Source organism: Vicugna pacos, chromosome 1, assembly GCF_048564905.1.
Source record: "Vicugna pacos chromosome 1, VicPac4, whole genome shotgun sequence".
Lineage (NCBI taxonomy): Eukaryota > Metazoa > Chordata > Mammalia > Artiodactyla > Camelidae > Vicugna > Vicugna pacos.
In genome coordinates this window covers 4,594,810-4,614,988 of record NC_132987.1, presented here as the reverse complement: position 1 = coordinate 4,614,988, position 20,179 = coordinate 4,594,810, and the positions used below count along the sequence as shown (strand labels likewise).

Here is a 20,179-nt window from a genome sequence, read left to right as displayed (position 1 = left end):
AGTGAGTTCAGGGGTGTACACGGTTCCTGGAATCACAGCTGTGTTCTTGTGTTTGTGTGACTTTGTGCATTTGTTTTTTCTTTAACACCAAAATATGCCCACTTTTTCTTCCAAAACACACATTGGTGTGGATTTCTAGAAATGTCTACGATGTCTTTCTCGCAGACACCTAACCTTGCAAATTAATCCCGGCTGAGAGCTGTTGGTTATATGCCAGATTCAAACCTGAGTCCTCTTAGGACTCCACACTTGAAGTCCCTGTCACTTTCAGGGCACCTTACTGCTCGGAATTGGGTTTTATTTTTAGGCAACAGTGCAACTTAATAAATATTTTGCCTTTGGTATCATTTCCCGAGGCTCCTGAGAGGTTCTGTGGGGCCCAATGAGGCAGCTTCTCACCATTTGATCTCTTCTCTCCCTACCCCCCTCTTTACAAATCCCCGACAGGAATGGAGATCTTCGCCCTTTTCAACAAACCGAAGAGCGGCCAGCAGTGCCGGCAGTACTATCCCGTCACCATTCCTCTCCGGGTCTCCAGGAACGGCCAGACGGTCAGTGGTCTGGATGCCAACTGGCTGGAGCACATGAGTGACCACTTCCGGAAGGGAGGCGTGCTGGTGAACGCGGTCTTCCAGCTCGGCCTGGTCAACGGTACGGGAGGCGCAGCGCACCCCACCCCACCCCACCCCCAACCCCCTGGGCAGCCCTGAGGAGCTCTGCCCCTCACTCTGGTCACCTCAGCCCCACTTCAGAGCCCGCCCCGCTCAGAAAGCTCTGCAGTCGATGAACACGCTGCATCTGACTTGTAATTAACACACCCCGAGGAATCTCCCAGAAAGCCCACCGCCTGTGCTCTGCAGACCCCTCTTGGCGTCGGCCAGGTAGATGCTAAAATGACAGAGGCAGGAGTGATTCTGTTTCATTGGTGGTGACCTCAATCTGTGTTGCTTTTAAAGCCTTTTAAAAAGATTGTTCCCAGGATTTGTTAATTACCCCCTAGGCTCCTTCCGCTCCAAAAGTGTGAATTGTTTCTAGACAGGATTACATGTGAATTAGCAGGAGCGGCACCTTGGAATTGACAGCGAAGTGAATTGAACAGCCTGGCTTCTATCAGCTCCGTGGGGACACACGCTGCGCCCCTGGGTCTCACGGCCCCCATACCCCTCCCCTGGAATGGGTTCTCTCTGCAGGTTTGCTGTGTGGATGGCACTGTTGGTGCCAGCTTTTCTAAGGCAGAGAGAGTTTGCCCCGAGTGGGGAGACGTGTTGAGCCGCGAGAGGGTTTTCGGGTTAACATGAAGGCAAGTCGGGTCACCAGGGAGGCGTCAGAGCTGGGAGACAGTCTGGGGAGTGGGACCCACATGCCAGCATGTGTGACTCCTGGGGGCTGCCAGTCAGCAGGATTCCGAAGTCAGTGCAACTAAAGTCACACCAAACTCGATCCCGGGGAGACCTGGCAGGGGCACCGCCAGCCCTGCGCCTTGGCTATTGAGCAGCTTCCTCTCTGAAAATTAGCAGAGTCAGGAACAGTGTTTGGATTCTGTTTTGTTTGCCATCCTTGACGTGCTGGCAGATACCCTTAGAAGAGACACAGGTCTAAATTCTGAACGTACATACACGAAATCATCCCAGACCGTAGAACGTTGTACAGGACAAACACGTCTTGTGCAGTGCACGTCCCTTGTCACACTCTGCATATCGGTGTCGACTGTCAGCGTGTTTGTAGAGTAACAGCAGGCGTTGAGTAGTCTAGTGGGCCACGACCAGACCGACTGCGGGACGGATGAGTGACCCAGGAAAGGTGGTGGGCTCGTTAATACACCTTGAGCAGCGCAATCCAGTAGAACTCGCCATCACCATGAGAATGTTCTGTATCTGTGCCATCCAGTATGGTAGCTGCCAGCCACCAGTGGCTGCTGGCCATTGGAGATGTGGCTAGTCCAATGGGGGAGCTTAATTTCTAATTTATTTAACGTTCATTTAAATTTCAGTAGCCACGGGAGATGACTGGCTCGTGTATGGGACAGTGCAGTTGTAAAAGGTATTTTCATTGATACAACCAAGGAAGAGGTGATTCTGTTCTTGGCGGCAAGGTCCGTAACCTCCCTTGGTGCAGGGAGGCCTTCCCTCGTGCCCACAGGGTTCCCTGAAGCCCGGGGTTGTTGGATCTCCTGTTGGAGGTGCACCGTCAGACGCCAGGCATGTCCTTGGAGCAGCTGTTTACAGCCCTTGCTCATTGACGGGGGGTGGGGGGGTGCAGGGAGGAACCCTGTACCTCCTGCTCCCTGCAGGGACACCCCATCGTCCATTCCAGGTTGTGCAACAACATCCACTTTTATGGGTCTGGAGAGGCTCCGTGTGACCGTGTGAGGTTTTAACTATGTCTCTGGGAACCTGAAGATTAGTTATACTAACATCTTAGAGCCGAGCAGGGAGGGGCCCCCGGCAGCGTACCCAGGCACTCCCTGCCGTGGGAGAATTGGGGCTTCAAAAGCAAAGTTTTCTCTTTGGCTCCTTCTGGCTGTGTGTCAGGGGCCAGCTGAGCCCGAGGGGAGGACACCTTGAACCTGAAATTTCACACTGCCCTGCATTGTCTCTCTGGCCCTTACAGCTTTGGCATTCAAGGCTGTGTTATCGCCTCCTCCCCTCCCCCCACCCCATTCTCCAACCCTGAGTCCCCCAAACACAGATAATTTATGCAGTTTTTCTTCCACCTCGACTGGAGTGTTGGAAATGCTGTTCTCCCCTCCCTGGGCTTGAGCTGCATGAAACCCAGCCTTCCTGCCTTGAAGACAGAACATGAAATTTCCCCTGGCATGTGCAGCTGTGAAGCCGGCGCTCAGGCTGGGACGTCCCCACTGCAGGGCCTCCCACACCCCGGGCCCCGGGCACGGCTGCCAATTTCTCGAAACGAAATGCATTTAAACCCACTCAGAACTCAAACACGATTTTGCCCTCCTGTTTCCGATGGGCGGGAGAGCGCAGTCTGGCAGGAAGGCTTACAGAGTTAAGGTGTCTCTGCTCTGGAAAAGCCGGTTTCCGTAGGCCAGGGATGCATATGTTCTTTTCCCAGAATTAAAAAAAAAAAAAGGCAGCTAATCATCATTATAAAAGGAACCTATTTTGAGTAAGATAATGAATGTCCTTACAGATCAACCTGGCAGAGCTGGGAAGCACATCTTTCAGCTGTTTGCCATCTGGAAAAGCACCCGTCTTGACTCTTAAAGAGACATTTGTGCTTCAGCCTGTTTTCCACGGGGTCGTAAAACGCACGAGAACTTTATCCCATAAACAAGGTGATGGTTAGCCTGGAGCATCCAGGAAAGGCTCCATCTTCTATTTTCAGTCTTGACCTCTCAGGGCCTGGAAGGGCCTCTGCTGATGGGCCCCCCAAGGGGCTCCTCCCTTCAGAGGGACCAGGGGTCCTGGTGGGGAGGCCGGCCCTTGGGTCCTGGGGCAGAGATGACGGGGCATCACGTGAGGAGCAGCTCCTGTGCGGGTCTCAGCGGCTCCCACTGAGCAACCATCTGGTCCGACAACCCAGTAAAGTAGGTGCAGTGGTCCTGCCTGTGTCCCAGCCGTGGACACTGAGGCCCAGAACAATTACATCATGGCCACGGGTCCCAGCTAGCAAGGGGCAAGAGTGGTCAGAAGGAAGAGGATGTGAGTGGGGAGAGGGGGCGTGAGGAGGAGAGAAGAGAGGTAGCCAGGCCAGTAGAGGGGGCTGGTCCCTGGCGGCCCTCAGGGAGGTGGGGTGCAGGGTCACCCTTAGGGAAGTCTCGGGCCCCGGGCAAATGAGCCCAGGCGGTGGTCAGACAGCAGGACGGACGGACCCACAGACACTCTGCAGCCAGTGAGATGGAGGCCAGGATCTGCGGCCGGGCAGGGGACCCTCTGCTGCTGCTGAGGGTTGGACAGTACCAGGAGTCGGTGAGGATAAGGCAGAGCTGGCTGCCCACCTTCTAAAGACCCACCTCGGGGGGCTTCTGGGCCTGTAGGGTCCCTGCGGCCACTACTGGCCCCCCTGGCCCTGCGCTCACCTCCCTTTGTCCCCTGGGCCCGTCCTTGCCCTGCCTTCCTCTTGTTCTGCCTTCGTGCCCCCACCTGGCTCTGTCCTTGGCCCTGTCCGGACCCCACCCCAGCCCGCCCTCCCCTTCTCCTAGCACAGGAATCCTCCCGCCTCCGGCAGTACCGTCTCTCCTCAGCCCATGTTCAGATGTTCTCCGCTGTTTCACAGATGTCCTTTGCAGCAAGTTGTCCAAACCAGAATCCAACCCAGCAATAGGCACTGCGTGGGGCAACCATATCCTCCCTTCTCTTTTATCTACAAGAGTCATTCATTCTTCTGCTTGAAATCAACCTCACCTCTTATCTGCAGAGTGTCCTGCATTCTGGGCTTGTCTGGTCAGTGCCTCCCCAGGTTGGCGTATTTCTCCAGCCTCTGTCTCCTATAGACTGGAATTGAGTTCTAAGGCTTTGATACGTTCAGCGCTTAGGACTAGAATACCTTCCAGAAGATGCTGTGTTGCACGTGCTGGGTCCCATCAGGAGACACGTGTACCTGGGTGTCTCTCTTTGCCTACCTTTTTTTTTTAATGGAGGTGCTGGGGATTGAACCCAGGACCTCGTGCGTGCTAAGCACACACTCTACCCCTAAGCTATACCCTCCCCACTCCTTGCCTACCTTTGTAAAGATTAGGTTTCCCTTAAGACTCTCTCTGATGTCCCAGCTGCATGTAAATCCAAATACCGTTTGGTATTTATACCACCTTTTTTGATGCGTAGTGTAAATGAAAGTATCTTTATTTGCAGAATACATATGTAAAAGCCATGCACATCGCTCAAATAAGTACACATAGGACACATATTTTATGCAGACATATTTGCAAACCCTCGGGCAGGGCCTGCTGCCTGTACCTGTTAGTGTCCCAGTGCCTGTACACAGAAGTGTGCTGTATACAGAAGGCACCCAGTAAAGGTTTCCGGATGATGCTCAGTAATGCCATAGTGAGGGAGGGGAAGCTGGTGTTGGGGTGTGCAGCACCAGGCCCCTGCAGATTGGGGGAGCAGGGGAGAATGAGGTTCCAGGCGGTTCACGGCCACAACCTTGGCACACAGTGGTCTCCAGGCACATTGGCCCAGTGGAGATAGGCGTGGCTTCTATTTCAGAGAAACCACTTAGTAATTAATGTAGGGGGTAGATTTCACTTAGGCAGTTAAATCATTTTCTCTTCTGTCCGTGGCACGTCTTTAAGTCAGCTCTTGCCTGTGATCTAGTGCACATTCAGAAACCTATGCGGATCCTAAGGGTACACAGCTCAGTGGATTTTCACAAGGTAGGCACACCTGTGCAACCAGCAACAGATTGAGAAACAGAACACGCCAGCCCCATCAGAGTCACTCTCACAGCCCTCACTGTCTCTCTCCCCGAAGGCGACCGCAGCGCTGACCCAGAGCATCATAATTAAGGCGTGAACTTTATGTGAGTGGAGCCTGCATTTCTTGTATTTGGCTTTTTCCCCCTCATTCTCTTTGTAATATTCATCCACCTTTTCCCATGTCATTGTGGATCGTTCTTCCTCACGGCTCTATACCATTCCTTGTGTGATATGCATGGCTTATCCGTTTACACGCGTAACTGTTCTTTTGGGGCCCCATGCAGGAAGGCATGGCATCTGCACAGATTTGACCCCAAACAGAAGCCACAAGGCCACCTCACTGCAACTCCACTAAGATGCCATACAAACCACAAAGGCAGGAAGTACTGCCCAGTGTTCAGAGCACACCGCCTCCACCAGGCTGGGCACCTGGGCTGCTCATCGCCGGGCCCGTTGTTGTGGTGATTTGATAAAATCTCTCTCAGCTGTTGAAAGAACATACTCAGCTATTAAAAGAAAGTAGGCTTTGCAACCAAAGAAACCACATTTCAGATGGAGATTGGCCGTGGTGTTCACTTGAACGTGGACATGTGATTTCACTCCTGTGACTGGCATTTTCTCACCCACTAAGGGGGAATGATAACCTTTGCAGAACTGGGGGGAGGATGCGATGAGAAGCCACGAACCATGCCTGGCCGTGGGCCTCGTAGCCAGCAAGCACCAAATCGGGGCGTGTCCTCCCCACCTGGTGGATTAAATGACACTGAATTTGCAGGCGAACCTTTACTGGGATTGGAGCGGAATATCACCTCCTCTGGCTTATTCACCATGTCAAACAAGGAGTGCAGGAGGGAGGGCAGGCCAGGAGCAGCCGTGAGGGCTGCAGAATCGGGAGGGGCAGCAAGCCTGCTCCCTTCTTTTGGCAGATTAGCCATGACTTGTTGGGGGAGACACACGGCCTCATCACCCTGGTTGGTCAATTGCCTTCGCAATGCGGTTGCATGTCTGTGTAATAAAATGTGGGATCACGGCTGGTGCACACCAATGCTGGAACCCAGGGAGTGGGGTGAGCACCGTGCTGGTGGGGGAAAAGGGTGTTCAGGAGCCAAGGGCATGTGTTATTCCAGCGACGCCCAGCCGGGGCAATTTAGACCATGCTAGCTTTGTGAAAGAACAGTAGCATTTTAAGACAGACCACACACAGCGACCACTTGTCATGGCGTGAGAGTTTCAGGTTGGACTTGGGAAAAAGAGCAGCTCACCTAGGGTGAGTCTGAAGGCCAGCTTGCTAGACGGAATCTCCCTGTGCCAGGGGCTGCAGTTGCCCCACGGAAGTTACCTCTTGGGATAACGGGACAGATTGCCTTTTCCCACATGCTTCTTGTAACTCAGAAGCTCAGAAAGTTAAGGTGGCCTTTTGCCAAAAGCCCTGCATCAAATATTTATACAATGCCAGGGCAAATAGCTTTCTGTGCACAGTAGGGGAGCATCTTTCCCTTCATAAAAAATGCAGTGATAATGAGTGTTTTCCATGGATGGAGAGTGAGTTCACCTTTTTGCACAGGGAGCTGCTCTCTCCGATGGTATTCATACCGGCTCGGAGGACATTACAGCGGGCCTGACCCCAGAAGGTGGTGAGGAGACGGGTAGTGGACAAGACCGTCAAAACAAGGGGCTCTTTAAAAGCCTGGCTGTCTGCTCTCTGTGGTTCATGGACTATTTTTGCTGTTGCAGATGACCAGGTTTTGACAGCCCTTCTGAACTGGCTCGGCAGTTAAGTGGGTGAATCAGCACTCTGGATTCAGAGTAACAGAGCCGTGGGCTGAGGGGCTGGAGGCAGGCTCTGAGGGAGGAGGATGGTAAATTAGGACCTGGTTTGTTCCTACTTCACATCCCCGAGCCTGGACCACGCAGCCCTCCCCCTGGGCCTGTGACTCACAGGGGAGGGGGACAGGGAAAGGAAGGGATGCCAGGCGGAGGGCTGGAAGGGAAGTCCGGATGGGCTATATCATCGTCTTCTCCGCCATTCTGGACCTCAGCTCTTCTGCTGAGTGCTGATACGCACGTCAGGTTGGGCTTGCTGATACTTAGAGCATGTGGTCGGCACATTTAAAGGGCTTGGAGGCTTTCCATTAAGAAGAGCTATAGATAGATTTGGAAATTGGGTATAACATGTTTTTGTAAAAGCCTTGAAGAAATTTGTGCTGTGTTGATATAATACTGAAGGAATCAGTGAGTATCTTCGGGTCCCAGGCATCCCAGGTCAGGACTTGGGAAAGCTTTATTCAGAGGGGTTCCAGAGGGCATTCCTACGGTGGCAGACTCACTCCAGTCGGTCCTGTGTCACCCAGAACTTTGAATGTGAGCTGGACTAGGGTCCATGCTTGTCCTGGACCCCAAGATATGTGTAATGTGACTCAGCCAAAGAGAAGTTTCTTCTTCCCTGGTCACCTACGTAAAATGTCTTAGGAGAGCATTGCACAGACAGCTGGGGGAAACTTTCTAGCCGAGTAGACGAGAGAGGCCAGCTTAGTACTTTTGCAAAGGCTGTTTCATAACAGACTCTCCATATAGGAAACAAATTTTTAAATGGAGCATGATAGTGATTAACCCACAGGGATCTGACTTGAAGTGGAGTGTCGTCTGGTCGGGGAGGAGTAATATCAGGGTGGGACTACTGTGCTCCAGGAATTCTGCTCACAGCCGTGGTTTGTCAAGCTGGTCAGGCCCCTCTGTTATTCTGAATTGATCAGATCTGCAATGATCAGGAATATCCTGAGGCTAAAGCAAAGTTCACTGATCTCATGTTTCTTAGGTTTGGGTTGGACGTTGTATCAGCCAGCTACTGCCACAGTCGTGCTGTGTAACAAACCACTCTAGAGCTCATTGGCTTAAAACAGTAATAATTTATTCTTGCCTATTTGTGGGTTGGCAAGAACGGCTCCATTGAGGCAGCTCTGCTAATATATATATATATACACATTTTTTTTTAATGGAGGTACTGGGGATTGAACCCAGGACCTTGTGCATGCTAAGCATGCACTTTACTGGCTTATGAGGTCTTTTGGAAGACAAGCTAAGGACCGCTGTGGGTTTTTATCTGTTGGTCTTTTTCTTAGTGACTTCTGGAAAATGGGGACAGTTCCTGAACTCCGGCATGACTCAAGGGGCTTTCTGAATTGGTCACCTTTCTATTCCTGATAAAGAAAAGATCACATTGTTGTGCGAATTGGTCTTTTAAAATAAAAATAGTACTTCCTTAATCATGTCCCATCACAAAACACCACGGATAGGGTGACTTACATGAGACATTTATTTTCTTGTGGTTCAGGAGGCTGGACGTCTGTGATCAGGGTGCTGGCAAGTTCGGTTTTGGGGGAGGCCTCATTTCCTTGCTTGCAGACTGCCACCTTCTCTGCGTCCTCACATGGCCTTTCTTTTGTGCGAGGTCAGGGATGGGTACTGGTTGGGGGTGCCCTGGTGTCTCTTCCTCTTCTTTTAAGGACATCAGTTCTGTTGGTCCTGGGCCCACCCTCATGACGTCACTGAACCTTAATTACCCTCCGAAAGGCCCTATCTCCAAATGTAGTTGATGCAGGAAAAACGGATATGGGGCGTGAGAAGGGCCGTGTCCCAGGCTTCAGTTGAGCCCCTGCGATGTGCCCCGCCAAGTGAGGGTCCTTGGCTTCACACCAGAAAGAATTCAGGAGCGAGCCACAGTTGAGTGAAGGTAGATTTATTCAGAGAGATACATTGGAAGGCAAGAGAAAGGCCACGAGGTGTGGGCGTTGGGTGCTCAGATTAAAAGTAGGTACACACTCCATAGACAGTGTGGGCTGTCTCCAAATGGGGGTGGGGGGAGGCGGTGGCCGTGAGGGGCAGAGTTGCCCATTTTTATGGGCTTGGTGGCTTCATATGCAAGTAAGTAGAAGGACCAGTCTAACTAGCCTGGGGAAGGGGCTGGGATTCCCAGGCAGTTGGCCATTTCTCACTCTTTGACCATTTGTGGCTAGCCTTGGGACTGCCATGGCAGGTGTAGGCATGTTTTCATCATGCTAACATATTACAATAAGCATATAATGAAGCTCAAGGCCTACTAGAAGTTAAATCTCCCATCATCTTGAGCCTCAAGGCCTCCTGGGGGTTGAATCTTTCACCATTTTGATGTTAATTGCTGTAGCATTCCTTGAAAGGCTGTGTCCTGCCCTCTTCTGGTCTCATAGTCACTTCAGAGGTTAGAGCCTCCACGTTTGAGTTGAGGGTGGTGGGGTTGGGACATAGTTCAGGCCAGAACAGTGTGACTGAGTGGCGATTTGTAGAAAACAGTCTAGGGGCCGGGAGGGATTGTCTATCCACAGTCCCCTTTCACAGATAGCAGCCCGAGCCCCTGAGAGGGGCACATCCCTTTTCGGGTAGAGCATGGGCCCAAAGCACCTGCTTCCGAATCCAGGCCTCTTTCCCACAATCTCTTATCTAAGTGAATCTAGGGGATTTAGTAGGAGCCATTAAACAAACAAACAAAAAAAGTGTCTCCTTTAAAGTCTTCTTCAGGGGCAAGGACCCTCTTGTATTTTTCTTGATACCCACATTGCCTGAGACGGTTCTGTTGAATTGTACGAAACTCAGAACCTTATCGTTCACAATAGCAATGTCCAGGGAAACCTTTTCCCCAGATTTCACCTCCTGACAAGAGCTGCCTAAAGTTCTGTGTTACAGACCCACGTCCCCCAGACATCGGGGGATCAGCACATCTGGACTGCATCTGGGAGCCCAGATCTGCTGCATGACATCTGTCCCCCCTTAAAAATGATTTCTCTCACCTCAACACAGTCTTCCTCTAAAAACTGTCTCTCCATGGCTGCGTTTTACCCTGAATAAGTTCCCCCCGTGTGTATCCTGACGTCGGAGCGTGAAAAAGGAAGGTAACCGCGTGAAATCGAATGGTGATTGCTAACAATGAAATTTGGGCTCATGAAATCAAGGATATTATTCAGAGCTGCGAGGTAAATTAGTCTCATTCATTCTGATGGGGCTAGACTCTATGGCTGTGTGTGCCTTCTTTAATTAACATGCTGAAAAGATGTTCTGATTGGGATTATTAATGAACGCAGTGAACATTTTTGCTTCTTGTAAGGCCACAGACGGTTTACAGAATTCTCCCTCCCCCTCCCTCCCGCCTTTTCTTTTTTCCACAGATTCCTTACACGGCTTGACAGATGGAGTATTCATCTTTGAAGCTGTTTCCGCAGAAGATAGCAGAGCCGTGCAGGGCTACGATGCTATTGTTGTGGAACAGTGGACGGTCCTGGAAGTAAGTGTGGGACTGGCGGCCGGGCCGCTCTTGTTTGGACAGTGATTGTTTTATCGTCTTCTTCCCTCTGAGCCTGGCTGCTGTTGAACGTGGCTTTCCCCCGACCTCCCTAGACCCTGCGAGGACCCCTCTCATCCTTCCCGCCCCTCCTGTGTCAACCCCACCTCTGCCAAGTCGGGGAGTGAACCCCACTTTTCCCTTTCTGTAGGGGAAAAAACACACTGTGTGTGCCATACCATTGTGTAGAAAGATTCTTCTTTTGTTCATTTAAAAGCTCTGAGGGACACAAGCGAGGCAGACACATAGTTTGTGGCCTCCGTAATCACAAAAGCAGCATTGTTATTGGAGCTAGACACCACGGCACCCCTGCCAGGCATCCTGAGAAAAAGTCTGCCTGCACGTGGGCTTTTCCCCTTCCCGATGGGCCGATAAGTAAGCGCCCCCATTTTATAGATGAGGAAACTGAGGCATGGAGGGGTTAGGTCCCCGACCCATTAAGTGCTGAAGGATGTCTTTAAGAAGTGTTGATCCGCAAGGCCACCTAATTGCTGTGGGTGGAGGAATTCCTCAAACTGTGTGACGTTCTGCTGGGATTTGGGAAGGGCCGATTTCTTTCCAAGGTTTGCCAGTGTGCGTTGAAGTGCATTTCTCCAGCTGTGGACACGTGGACTTGTTAGACTAGTCTTTTGTCCACCCGGCATCTGGGAGGTAAATGGAGCAGCCGTTGGAAGGCTGTAGGTTCTTGAGGAAGCCCTGGGAGAAACACAGAGCTGGTGTCGCTCCGAGGGGCCCTGCTGGACCCCAGTCTCTGTGCCCAAGGGAGACAGATGAGGACGCAGCTCTTTGTGGAGAGGGTGGGGCGCTGGGACCCACCAGACAGCGGATGCTCCCACATCCTTGCAGCCTGCGACCAGGCCCTCGCCTCAGGCCGGGGGGCACCCCACAGACACCGTTCCCAGCAGGCCTAAAGTGGGGAGCAGGGCTGTTGGGTGCAGTCTGCATCTGAGCAGGGATGGGAAAGAGCTGCTTGCAAATGAGACAGAACAGAGTACACAAAAAAACTCTGAAACAGGAGTTGCAAACATCACAGCATCTGGGGCCAGTTAAGTTAGGGGCCAGGAGTCCCTCAGGCATGCGCAGTAAGGACAGTCAGGAGGTGGTGACCTGATTCGCACCCCCCGATCCTGGTCCTCTAACTGGAAATGGGGTGCGGAAGAAGTGAGGTACTGTCAAAAGGCAGAGTCAAGGGACCCTAAATTCCTCAGCTGTGAGATGGGGGTGGTCCGTTCACCTGCCCGCAGTGGCTGGTGGAGGGTGGCCGCAGTGATGGGACACAAAAGGTCTGTGCAGGGCTGCGGCCCTAAGGCCCGAGCAGGCAGGCCTGTGCCTGCTGCCCTGCCCCCACCTGCCATGGTGTGCAGTTTGTCCTGTGACCCGCGGCTGCATCAGCAACACCAGAAACGTGGTTTCTTGCACACGCAACGGGCAGGCCACGGGGACGTGTGTCCAGTCCCTTGCTGTCTGCACAGTAAAATGGCTGTAGAAGGTGGGCTTTGTGGTTTCCACAGGAAGCATGACTTCATGGCAGTGATCGAGAATCATCTAAGAAGGTGGTTCTCCAAGTGTGGTCCCAGGACCAGCAGCAGGACCTGGGGAGGGAGCAGCTAGAAATGCAGATTCCCGGGCCCCACCCTGGGGCTGCGGAATCGGAAGCCCTGGAGGTGGGCCCAGCCGTCTGGGTGTTAACAAGCCCTCTGGGGGGTTCTGAAGCTCCCTCAGTTTTAAGAACCAGTGTCTGAAAGAGCGGTGTAGACACTGCTTTCACCAGATGTTTGTGTGGTCGTGTGAACCTGCGGGGAGAGCACCCCCACTGACTTGTCTTTCTTCTGCCTTTAAAATACTGAAATTTTAAAATGTGACCTGGAGTGAATACCTGCCATATAAAATGTCTTTGGAGGGGGTGGGGGCACATGGTTACAGACTAAAGTAAGGGCACAGTTGTCTTTTTATTTCAAAAAGAGGTCAATTTTCCGGGTTAAGAAGTTAGAATGGGAAAGACTCAGATTTATTTGGAAACTTTTCCTGGATATGCAGATTGGTTTCCATAAGGTTTATTTGTCGATTTTATTTCTTCCACAGATGTTTGTACTTTTTCCCTCTTGACCTCTTAGTTTTGTGTGTTGATCTGTTGGGTGATATTAGTTTCGGGTCCTCCCTGACACAAACACACACTTCAGGAATGTGTTGGCGTTTCCCCTGGAATCCTGGGGAATGAAATAGGGTTTTCACCACCTGTGATGGGCCCAGGTTATGCCCCGGCCCACCAAGCCAACTCCAAACTGCTCGTGCAGGGTCAGATTCAGTCGCATCGGTAGCTTGAAATTGGCCGTGGCGGAAGTATGACACCGTTGAAATTGGCAAATGCTAGAAATTAGGGCTTTTCCCCCTGGAGAGCCTGTTGTAAGCCTTGGCCAGCACACCACTGGATAGACCTTTCTTTCTTCACATCTCAACACTGTGATGTACAGGTGTGACTAGCGTCCAGTTAAGTGGAAACAGATTCTAATTTTCATCTAGTGATGGTCTGGATGTTGTGATTCACCCATTTCCCCTGCACAAGCTTCAGACTTGCTTTTCCCTCTGGTACACTTCGGAGTGTCCCCCAAATCAGTGGACAGTGACCCCCTCCTCCATCCCTTTTAGTAGCATCAACCTCTCAAAGGCAAAAGGAGAAGTGACCTCTTCTGGACAGATGGTACCCCTGGGTGTGTGGGTTTCTCTTCCTCTTTGCAGATGGTGTAGGCAGCCTTCAGGGGTCAGTTTACAGGTCACCTCCTCCAGGAAGCCTTTCAGACTCCTTTGGGGTGAAAGATTCGCCGTCTGCGTTCCCACGATTCTCTGTGCATCAGCCCATTATGGCTTCTTTCTACTCATCCTTATTTATTTATCCACTTCCCTCCTTTCACGGTGAGCTTCTCGGCGTGGGGGTGGTCTTCTTTGTTTTTTCAAGACACCCAGGAAGTGCTTCCTGAAGTGGGTGAAGGCCTTGTGGGTCAGCCCAAGGGCAGACCAGCATTTCTCAGAGGTGGGGATCAGGGTCACCTGGAGAGCTTTTGAAAGCATGGATGTCCAGGCTTTTCCTCTAGAGTTTCCTGTGCAGCCTGTGGTGAGAAGCCCTGCCTTCAAGGAACCACGTGTCTGCAGCTGTCACCAGCGCAGCCCAGCGGTGTCCAGTCCGGGATGGGCTTGCCTCTGGCTCAGCTGTGGGAAGAGGCTCTGTTAGACCCCCCCGCCCCGACCCCCAGACAGCCCTCCGTGCATGTCCCTCCCTCCGGGTGTGTCTGCCCAGCTCCCTCGCGTCCATCCTCCAGGCCCAGCCACTTCCTCTCTTCCCCACCCTTCTGGCCTCCGGGGAAGGTCTTTCCCGTTCAAGCCCCAGGCAGGTCCCTCCTGACTTGCAGTTGACCCTGCTTTTCCGACAACCCCTGTCCTCCCGGAGCCTCCCGGGGCTCTGACCACAAAATCGTTCTGATCAGCTTTTTCTCTTTTCTCACGGTTCCCCCTCTTTCCTCATTTGCACATTAATATCTTCAGCTCTCTGCAGACACGCTGTTGGGATTCAGCCACGTCTTCCTGGCTTCCCTCTCTGCACGTGCGTGCACGTGCACGCGCGCACACACACGTATACTTTCTCAAGGAAACTTACCTGGCTCTTCCCAGCTTTGCAAACAGTGCAATATGTTGAAGAGAGGGTAAATTCTAGAGTCTGGCCAGGGTGGGTATCCAGGCCCTTATCTCTGACTGACTAAGTGTATGAAAAGGAAACCACCCCCTCCTTGCTTTTCCACGTTTCACTTGTATAAATGGGGCCATCACCTCTCAAAGTTGATGAGAATGAAGAGATAATGTATTAAAAAGTTGTGAAGGTAGGACTTGGCATGTAATAAGTAAATCCCTCTTTCTTTTATTGGTCACCTGAGATCATCCCTTAGAAAGATCGCCTGCCTACTGTCTCGATCTTGTTCTGAAAGCACCGAGGAGGCCAAGCGAGGGGAAGTGTAGCGTCAGGGGCAAATAATTGCATTTTTCTCAGTTGGAAACCGATGGCCTGAAATTAAAGGCAGCTGTGAATTGGATGAAAGTCCATCTGCAGGGCATTGATCACAGGTATTTTGTTTACTTTCTTTGAGTTTACAGTCTAGAGGGTGAGCAGAAAGGGTCATTCTCGGAAGCGAAAGCAGGGAACCACAGGGACCAACAGGTAAAGGATAAGAGACAGAAAGGCGGAAGCAGGGACCGTGGTCTTCTCTCTGAGTCTGCGCTTCCTTCAGCCGGGGTTCCCGTGGGGGTTGGTGGACGCCCTCAGTAGCTCCGTGAGCCGCAGAGCCTTCTCCGTCCTCCCCCCCCCACCCCGGGTGTCCTCTCGCTCATCAGTGCTGCTTGTGAAATCTGCCGCCAGGACTGAGCATAAGGCAGCAGCAGGGAAGGCGCTGAGCTGGTGCACTTGGTACGGGAGCTGGTGGGTTAATGGGAAAAGTCAACTAAAAAGAACCAAAGAAAACCACATTCACACCTTACACGTTTTATTTTAATATAAAATATGTAAATACACAAGTGGTTGCCAGTCTTTCTGAGTTAGGGGTCTGCTGATTGGAATTCCACTTCCTCGTTCTTCTATAAACCGAAGCATCCCCGATGGCCAGTGTCCGTGTCTTGAAAGTACAGCAAACGGATCTGACTGCAGAATCCTTCTGTCTTCCTGGTTTTTCCCTGGTCTTTTCCAGCCCCCTCCCCCACATCTAACTTGGCCACAGTTATTGTCAAGCAACTGTCCTCTGTTGAGTCCCTTCCAAGCGTTCGACTTAGTTTTCCTAGAAGCACCTTCTTTTGCCCTTCCTCTCCGTTTACATCATTTACATTAAGACGGGTGACTCTGACCTTGGGTCTAACTGACCTGAACAGCTGTGGGAACACAGAAGATCTGCCCCCACCTGCACAGCATCCTGGGATCCCGATGGTACAGACGTCCGGAAGAGCAGCCACAGAGAACCTGGTCTGCCTAAAGCTGGACCTGGGCTCCTGCTAGTGCAGCTGGAGACTGAATGGGCTTTGAGGGCACCCATGACAGCCCCCAACCCCCCACAGCTTTCAAGGCACTGTTGTCAGGTGCTGTCGCCAAAGATTGAACACATGTGTGTTCAATCTTTTCTTTTTTTTTTTTGCTGGAGGTACCGGTGGTTGAACCCAGGACTTCGTGCATGCTAAGCATGCACTCTACCACTGAGCTCTACCCCCCACCCCCAGTCCCCACTGTGTGTTCAGTCTTGAATTGACTCCCAGGACTTCTCCTCCCAATAGTTTCTGCCCATTTTCCCAGCCTGTGGAGAGAGGTATCTGTGATCTGATGGTCTCATCCTGCATTTGGGGAGTGGTCCCAGCCTTGGCTTCTCTGAGCGTTTCCCATGTAGGCTGGTGCCTATCTGATCCAGTGTCAAGCAGACTAGATGGAGGACACGATCCTTTGGCACGCTGTGGGAATCTCTGCTCTGGTCCCTACTGGGACCCCAGCCCCCTGTGCAGAGGTTTCAGATGGCCCTATTGTCCCACCAAAAAGTCACTGTCTTATCCCTGAGGGGATGGTGAGAGGCACGTCTGCAGTTGGAACCCACTCTGGGGCACGGTCCACCCACCTGTCCCACAGCCCTGTCCGACAACACGGGATGTCTGTCACTTGTGCAGGCTTCTGGGGATCAGTCTTCTGTTCCCAGGTCTCCCGACCATCTCTGTGACCATCCACACTGGGACTTGCCAGGGAGTCACGTCAGTGTCTTTGGTATCTACAATTCACCACCTTCTGCTCTGACAAGGGAGCCAATATTTGTTCTTCTTAAACCATCTGGCATTTTTTTTCATTGCCATGGTTTCTCCAAGATAATCATTTTGTTTCTGAGATCATAGCCTTTTGTGCCAAAGACAGCTGTTCTCTGCCTTTCTCCTGTGATAGAGACGCTTTTCCTGTGGATGGTCCCTGCTGTGGAAGGACCAGCCCCTCCCAGGCGGTAACTCCACTCCTTTTGGCCCAGAGCAGACACAGCTCAGATGATTTTATTTATATATAATATGAAATATCTATCTATCTCTGTCTCTACCCATTCTGTTGGTTCTTTCTCAGAAGAACCCTGATCAATACAGAGACACCATCACCAGTTTGATGCCATCAGTAGAAGAAAAACTTCACAAAATAATAGGATGTATATTCTGTGGGGATATGTAAATGCAGAGAAAATGCCTGGGGTTGGGGGTTAAGCTCAGTGGCTTAGCATGCATGAGGTCCTGGGTTCAATCCCCAGTACCTCCATTAGAAATTTTTAATTTAATTTAATTTAAGTTAATAAAATAAAATATTAGGGGGAAGTGTAGAGCTCAGTGGTAGAGCAGATGCTTAGCATGCACGAGGTTCTGGGTTCAATCTCCAGCACCTCCATTAAATAAATAAAAATAAATAAATAAGTAAACAAACAAACCTAATCACTCCCCCCTCCCCCCAAAAAAGCCTGTAAAGACCCCCATCAGGCTGATGATGGTGGTTCTGGGGGGCTGGGAGCGGAACGCTAGGATGTAGCTTTATCTGTAATATTTTCATTTTTGTAGAGAGGAATATTCACCTTACTTGCGTAATTAGAAGTCAGCTTTACGAAGGTGCCGGGCTCCGCCGCCCCTGCCCCGCCCCACCTGCCTGGCCGCACCGCACCCTTTGTTCTCTTAGGCTCTGCACGTCCTTAGTTTCTCTTTGTGGGAAAGAAAGTAAAACAGGCGTCGTCTTCCACACACTCTTTTCTCGTACGACTTCTCGTTTGCACGTAATTTTTACCACGTCGATCGCCACGTCGTCACCCGAACCTGGGTGACAGTTGTGTTTCCTCAGAGGCCCCGTCACCCAGATACAGGGGACACTTTCCTCCATCCAAATATGCAGGTGTTTACAAGTACCTTGCAACAGTTTTCGTTTGTATTACAGGTATTTAATAGTAACAGCATATAAGTGTATATGCAGATCGATAAAAATATTTTCTTTTGAACAAAATTATATAATATTACGTTACTTATGATACTCACTGAAACAGTTTATATAAACAACTAGGACAATATGTTCCTGTCTTTTTTACATTTTTTTTTCTAGCTTCTTGTCTTGAAAATAAGAAAATAAATTACTTTTTAAAACAATTCCGATCACACCGGGAAAACAAACAGATGACTTGTAAGCACACACACTGTTAGTGCGTCACTGCAGTGAAGTGTGAATTCGAGCCGCAGAACACCCACCTGGCAGTGGCTTACAAGGTCTGGATTCGTTGTTGCATCTCACCCGGCAGGAGGGCTGGAGGGAGGTGGGGGTGTTGGGGAGGTCGCAGAGTCAGCTTTTTCCATGGCCTGGGGACACCTTCAGGGCCCCGGGTGCTGCCACCTTCTGCAGTCTGGTCCTCGGCCTGTCTGCGGGGTCAGCTGCGGCAGCCCCGAGCATCTCCTGGGCACATGGTGACCGTTGGGAAGAACAGGGCATTTCCTGCCATGTGCCCTTTTTTATTAGCAAGTCAGACCTTTCCCAGGAAGTCCCAAGCGGAGTTTCCCTTGGGTCCTTTTGGCCAGGACTGGGTCACAGACCCACGTCACTGTCAAGATCACAGTTAGCTGGGGCTGGAGAGGGTGTCAGCCGGGAAGGCGGGCCTGGGCTACCAAGGGGCTGCCACAGTGTTCGCCGCTGAGCGGGACTAGGGTGCTGCTGGAAGCGTTTTAGAGAAGACTAGCCTTGGACTTGGCGACAGCTCGCAGAGTGCGGTGACAAAAGGAAGAGTTTGACTTTTACTCTCTCTCTCAGCACGTTTTTCTTCCAGAAACTCTTTGGTCCCGTTTTCTCAGATTCCTGTATTTCACTTCCTATGCAAAATTTAGTTATACAGATACGTTAGATCTTTTAAAAATTTATTCAACAAATAAATATTGAGTTCCTACTGTGTGTCAGCCACTGTGGAAACATGATGAACGGATGAAATTTGGGCAGAAAGGATTGATTCCTTTAACCAGAGGGAAGAGGGTGGTCATTAAAAATGAACACCCACCCCCTGGCCTTTCCACACCTGTAAATCATTTCTCTTCCTTCTCAAGCTTCCTGAGGGGTGGCAAGAGGCCCTAAATCACCAGGAACCTTTTAAGGCTGCTGAGAGGGGGAGGCACTGTGCGGTCTGGGAAGACCAGGGGGCAGGGCGAATTCAGAGCCTGGCTGCAGAGGAGAGGAGAGTGCAGGGAACTGTCACATTTTCAAGATCCTGGGACAACTTTTATCTTTAAAAAGGAGTCTGCCTTAAAACACTCATTGCAGGCCACAGAATGACAGAAAGGAAGCAGCCCTCAAGGTGATAAGAAGGGCTTTCTTTATTTCTTATTTTTTTAACGGAGGTGCTGGGGACTGAACCCAGGACCTCATGCATGCTAAGCACGTGCTCTACCACTGAGCTACACCCTCCCCCGAAGAAGGGCTTTATCTTTAGGTCTTCCCAGTGTGTTTGGGATTAGACGGGTGGGAAATAATTCTACAAGAGCTTTATTTATTTATTTAGAAGTGTAGTCACTTTACAGTGCTGTGTCAATTTCTGGTGTACAGCATCATGTTTCGGTCATACATGAACCTATATGTATTCCTTTTCACAGTCTTTTTCATTATAGGTTATTACAAGAGATTGATGTAGTTCCCTGTGCTAGACAGAAGAAACTGATTGTTTTCTACAAGAGCCTTAAACACACACACACACGCACACAATTTATTGTCTTATACTTGCTGGAAGTCAGAAAGTCCAGGTGGTCTCCACTGGGTCCTCTACTTTGGGTCTCACAAGGCTGAAATCACGTCTGGCAGAGCTGCATCCTTCTCCCAAGCTCATTCAGGTTGTTGGCCGAATCCAGGTCCTTGCGGTTGTAGGACTGAGGTTCTTGCTCCCTGCTGGCTGCCAGCCAAGGGCAGGTCTTTGCTCCTGAGAACTGCCTGCATTCCTTTTCGACTCTCCGTGTGGCCCCCAGAAGAACTTTTTAAAGGCACAGACAGCCTGGGAGCCTTCTTAAAGGCAGAACCTCCTGGGAGGACAGGGCTAATGGTTCTCCAAGAAGTTGGCTTAATTAAATTAATAAGTACAGAGGGTTGGGGGGGGTTCGTGTAGTTACTTGATTGTTCATCACCACTTCTTGAAATGTGTTCTTTTAAAATTCACTTAGCCAAGAATTTTAGTAAAACTAAATTAAAAGAGGGGCCTCTGGGTGGGGTGAACTAGTTGAGAGGCTACACTCAGTAAGGACCTGCTTTCACTGGATGGAGGTCTTTCTTTGTGGGCCCAATGATGCCATCCTGTGTCTTGTCCTGGGTCACATCTTTTTCAGTGTCTTGTGTAGAGACCTGGAAGGTGGAGGACCCACAGCTGGGAGGCTGTGGTGTATACTGAGTG

The 20,179-nt window shown here is 51.0% G+C and overlaps 1 protein-coding gene across 2 annotated transcripts in view; it reads left to right on the top strand.

The window, feature by feature from the left end:
• RFTN1 (raftlin, lipid raft linker 1) overlaps positions 1 to 20,179 on the top strand; it is a 177,046-nt gene that overhangs the window by 129,355 nt on the left and 27,512 nt on the right. For both annotated transcript variants that reach the window (XM_072945905.1, XM_006205325.4), the window contains exons 6-7: positions 448 to 651; positions 10,573 to 10,688. In XM_072945905.1, coding sequence (XP_072802006.1) covers positions 448 to 651; positions 10,573 to 10,688 — 320 coding nt within the window. The remainder of the gene's footprint in view (positions 1 to 447; positions 652 to 10,572; positions 10,689 to 20,179) is intronic.